Here is a 4,762-nt window from a genome sequence, read left to right on the forward strand (position 1 = left end):
GGAAATTGAGCATTTAGCAAATGCTTTTGCATAAGGGCCCTTTCACTCTGCGCTGGACAGCTGCTGCACACTAAACCAATGTCTTTCGCCCTGCTTGTTGTACCCAGTTGAGTAATAAAGACTTTGGACTCTTAGGGATTTTTCATTTGGTGCTCTTTTTGACCCATTACAATGATATGTATCGATTTGCGTGAGCATCCTCTCCTGGGGGGAGGAAAAGGCTATCTTAGTTCTACTTTTGTATTAAACTATTGTAAAACAAAACGGTATAAAAAAGTATACAGCAGATATGTAGAATCATGGAAATAATTTTTGTCCCACTTCCAAAACAGAAAATGATGCTACAGCCGATGCTTCCCTTACATTGGTGCCAGAACGTAGTGTCAAGTTGACTAAACATTCAGTGAAGCTGACAGTCCAGTGAGAGCAGCATTACAGAGGAAGACAGAGGGGGGAAATCATCTTACTAAACAAAAACAGGCTATCATTGTTCTTTTATTTCTGCAGATACAGCACAGGAGTTATCCCATAAAAAGCCACACATTTGGGGTGGCACATCCACAGACAACTGCAAGAATGGGGAAGGTAAAAACATATTTATTCATCTAGAAAAGGTTATTTTAAACATACAATTACAGATACATAAACTAAAACAGGATCAGTATTAATAAGTGAATTAAAGTGTGAAACTTTGCTTTATTACCAGGAGTATTTTTGGATTGCAAAGGCTTGTTTCCAACAAAATCTTACAATATGCAGGAATGGTCTATTTTTTGGTTGAAAAATTACCATTCAAGTGTGCTTGAAGTAAACACATATTTAATAAGACTCCCTTAAGGGGTATATTTATAAAAAAAAATTGTTGTGCAAAGGTCACGAAAATTGGTGCAAAAGGTCAGGAATCCCTTGTGAAAGTATTTCGTTTTTATGTAAAATATTATTTTTCTAATATTTAAGTGGTCTTTTGCAGGGCAAAAGTAAAATTCATTTGGCAAATCCTACTTTATCTATGTTGTCAAATAAAATGTAATTAGAATGAGTAAAATATTACACCAAACGCGCAACCTTCTTGAACAACATTCGCTGATATTTAAGCATTGAACAAATAGAAGCACTAATGTGTGTTATATATAATCTAAGAAAATTCAACCAGGTATATGTCTTAGTAATTATGGGTGTTGTTACTAAAAACTGCATAGTGCAAAATCTGGCGCAGCTCTGCATAGAATCCAATCAGCTTCCAGGTTTTATTGTCAAAGCTTAATTGAACAAGCTGAAGTTAGAAGGTAATTGGCTACCATGCTGCACCAAATTCTGAGTGCACCCATTTTAGTAAATCTTGCCTTATGTTTTTTAAATGATTTTTCATCTCTTTTTTTCTCTCTTCGTGTTTTTTTTCCCTAATAGATAATTTTCTACGAGGATAGAAACTTCCAGGGTCGTTCCTATGAGTGCAGAAATGATAACCCTGATCTGCAACCCAATTTTAATGCTTGTAACTCTGTTCGAGTGGAGAATGGCTGCTGGATGATTTATGAGCGACCCAATTACATGGGACATCAGTATTTCCTGAAAAGGGGAGAATATCCTGATTATCAGCAGTGGCAAGGACTTAATGATTCTATCAGGTCTTGCCGTTTACTCTCACAAGTGAGTTGTATAATGGATTCAGTCACTTAATTAACAATATAATGGTCATAAACAACTAGATGCAAAATATGGTATATTTATAGCATATAATTGTATGCTAGTGAAACAAAAATGTATGTGGCATGTATTTTTGCTATTGTGATCCATTGCAGCTACTTTAAGCTGAAATTCCATCAAAAACTTATTTTGCTCCTGGAAGAAGTGAATAAGAGTTAGATACTTTGTCAGTTTTGTTTGATTTGTTGTTCTGTCTGTGTTTTTTTTTTTTTGGGTGGTTTCCTCTCACCTCCTGTCCTGGTCAGCGTGGGCATTGCTATGATCTAAAGGTCCTGTTTTCTCTTTCTGGAATGCATAATCACAATATTCTTATGGGGCATTCAATAGTTAAAGTCAGGAAAATATCAATGAAATCTAAACAAACATCTCAGAAACAAAGTGGAAATTGACCAGGCTACAATTTAACAAATGTCTCCCAATAAAGGTTAAAAAATAGTCTCAGATGGCAATAGATAGATTTTATTGCCACACAGATTGCAAAGGCTAATTTCTGGCAAAGAAACATAATCCCCAATCTGCTATTCCTAAAGTTAAGAATGGCCCGCTCATTCAAAATCCCTGATCTGTCTTTAATAAATTATATTTATATTATTCCAAACTTTACACAGCATTGCACCAAACCCCATATATAAATTATTTGCAGGTCTCCCAAACTCAGCTCCTCAAAAGATCATAAGCAGACTTTGGAAATGGAGGTGGGGGGGGTAATGGTGGGAAAAAATTTCAATGGCTATCAAACAGTCTAAACCATCCAAGTTTCTTGGCAGTAGTAACAATTTAATGGCATTATATTCCAAAATGTTCTTGACACAGATTGTACCCCAACTAGTCGAATACTTGAATGCATTGAGATAGTGGCCACTTTTGGACAATGATTCAAACAAAGCTCATGTTTGCAAAATGCTCAAGCACCATAAAGAATCCTGAAATGCTGTAAATTATAGAAAAATATAATTGATCAACATTAACTTAAAATTATTGACCAAAATATTAGCCTACATAATTGCCAGGTTCACAGAACAATGCGTTCACAAACATCAAGTAAAATTTGAACTCAACAGAAATGCCCCAGACCCAATTAGAAGAACACCACTTCCATGCTTTGGGTAGATGGGGTTACCATTACCATGCAGAGAATATATCTGAAAAGACTAACATTAGAACAGACACAAGACAGGGTGGTCTCTGTTCCTTTCCTGTTCATGAAAGACATAGAAACACTAGCTATAGCTATTTTTCACAAATCAGATCTAAAGGGTGTTGTCTGTGGAGACATACTGTATATCACAAGTGTGTACTCTTGCCAGATGATTTATTATTTTGGAAAGATTTTGGAAACATGTTAGGACTCAACTTAACCGACCTCACAAATCAATGACTCCCCTTTTCTGCATCAACTGACCTATTAACTTATCTGGGAATTAAATGAATCAATGACACAGTAGATCTACACTTAGCAAAACAAATTATATCACTCTCATAGATGGGTAGAGAAGCCACAATAAACCCGGCAATGTTGCAAATATCTTATACCACTTCAAAACCTTCCTCTTAAGGATCACAGCAATGGATCTGAAAAAAAATACATTCTGCATTATAAAAATTCATATGGGGCTCTAGTGTATGCAGATTCTTCAGCACCACACTGTATGCCACCAAGTTATCTGTAGAATTGGGAGTCCAAAACCTCCCAAACTATTACAGGACATTTCAATTAATCCAAAAGTCACAAATTTACTTCAGGATTTACAGTCCTTACTGGATAGATATCAAATTCAGGATGGGAGCCCCACGCTCTATAGACCAAGTATGGAAACCACTGAATATATCCTGGATATATTCTCCTAACTGTGGCAAAGACAGAGTGAATCTCCTTAGCATGGATTCAGGCAATAATGTAGACCCAACAGGTGTTCAAATCTTTCCACTTTCTATCCAAAACAAAAAGTTTTCTCTTTAGTTATCTATAATGACTAATATTTGGAATTCTAAATCATTCATTACCCACTGGGCAGGTCAGTAATCTTGATCTTCTTTTGCAGGAAACTTGAAAAATAAATTTTTGGAGCTACAAATTTGAGTTAGAATTGCATTTTTTTTCATTCAAACAAATGTCTTTGTTGATATCCTGAGACAGTCTGAGGATTCATAAGTAATTTAATGTAAAAATGCAACTTACTTAATCGATTAATTGTTTTCTATTATAGCACCTAGGAATTGGAACTAATAAACTCAGAGTATATGAAAGAGGTGACTGCAAAGGAGAAATGATGGAGTTCCTTGAAGATTGTCCAAATGTTTATGACCGCTTCTGCTCCCATGAAATCCACTCTTGTAATGTACTAGATGGTTTTTGGATATTCTATGAGCTCCCCAACTACAAAGGCAAGCAGTATCTTCTCAGACCTGGTGAATATAAAAGGTTTACTGACTGGGGCTCCCAAACTCCAAAAGTTGGGTCTCTCCGTCGTGTCCTGGAGCCTTATTAAAAAGCTTTTCTTGTATCCTGTGCTAATAAAAGGATGACAAACAACACTCTGTGCTTGACTTAAATTTGAGCTATGCGCAAAATCAAAAATGACATGTATGATGCAGTTTGTTAAAGGGGTAGATGAACTGTTATTTTAGCCGTGTTGCCTACAGGTAAGCTCATAATTAGTCTTAACCTTTAGGTACCGTGAAAATCTACTAAACTTGTGCCATAGATATTCAAATCAACTCCAGCCGATGACGTCACTGTGCATGTGCAGTATGCTCTGTGTTCAGCGCATACTGAGTGTGCTGTGCATGCAAAGAGTGCTGTGGTGCGATGGTGACTCCAAAGTACTGATGTCATCATGACCCAGCCATTTACACAGCCAAAGAGCGGTGACAGTGCAACAATCGAGGACTGTGTTTGACAGGTAAGTCATACTAGCACATGATATTTGTGCTAGTATGACTAGCACTGCATACTAGCACATGATATTTACTAGTACATATCAGAAAACCTAACATGCACACATGAAGGAAATATATATACTATATCATATATATATATATATATATATATATA

General features: G+C 36.1%; 1 protein-coding gene across 1 annotated transcript; it reads left to right on the top strand.

Annotated features, from left to right (window-relative positions):
• The first annotated feature begins 432 nt into the window (after window positions 1–432).
• Window positions 433–4,240, top strand: LOC143925455 (gamma-crystallin M1-1). Its single transcript, XM_077449989.1, has 3 exons — window positions 433–585; window positions 1,408–1,650; window positions 3,915–4,240. Exons 1-3 carry the CDS (start codon window positions 577–579, stop codon window positions 4,194–4,196), a joined length of 534 nt encoding a protein of 177 aa, XP_077306115.1. The 5' UTR covers window positions 433–576; the 3' UTR covers window positions 4,197–4,240.
• The last annotated feature ends 522 nt before the right edge of the window (window positions 4,241–4,762 follow it).

The sequence above is a fragment of the Lithobates pipiens genome, unplaced genomic scaffold, assembly GCF_037356315.1.
Source record: "Lithobates pipiens isolate NorthernLeopardFrog02 unplaced genomic scaffold, aLitPip1_a1.2 Scaffold_22, whole genome shotgun sequence".
In the NCBI taxonomy this organism is placed as follows: Eukaryota; Metazoa; Chordata; class Amphibia; order Anura; family Ranidae; genus Lithobates; species Lithobates pipiens.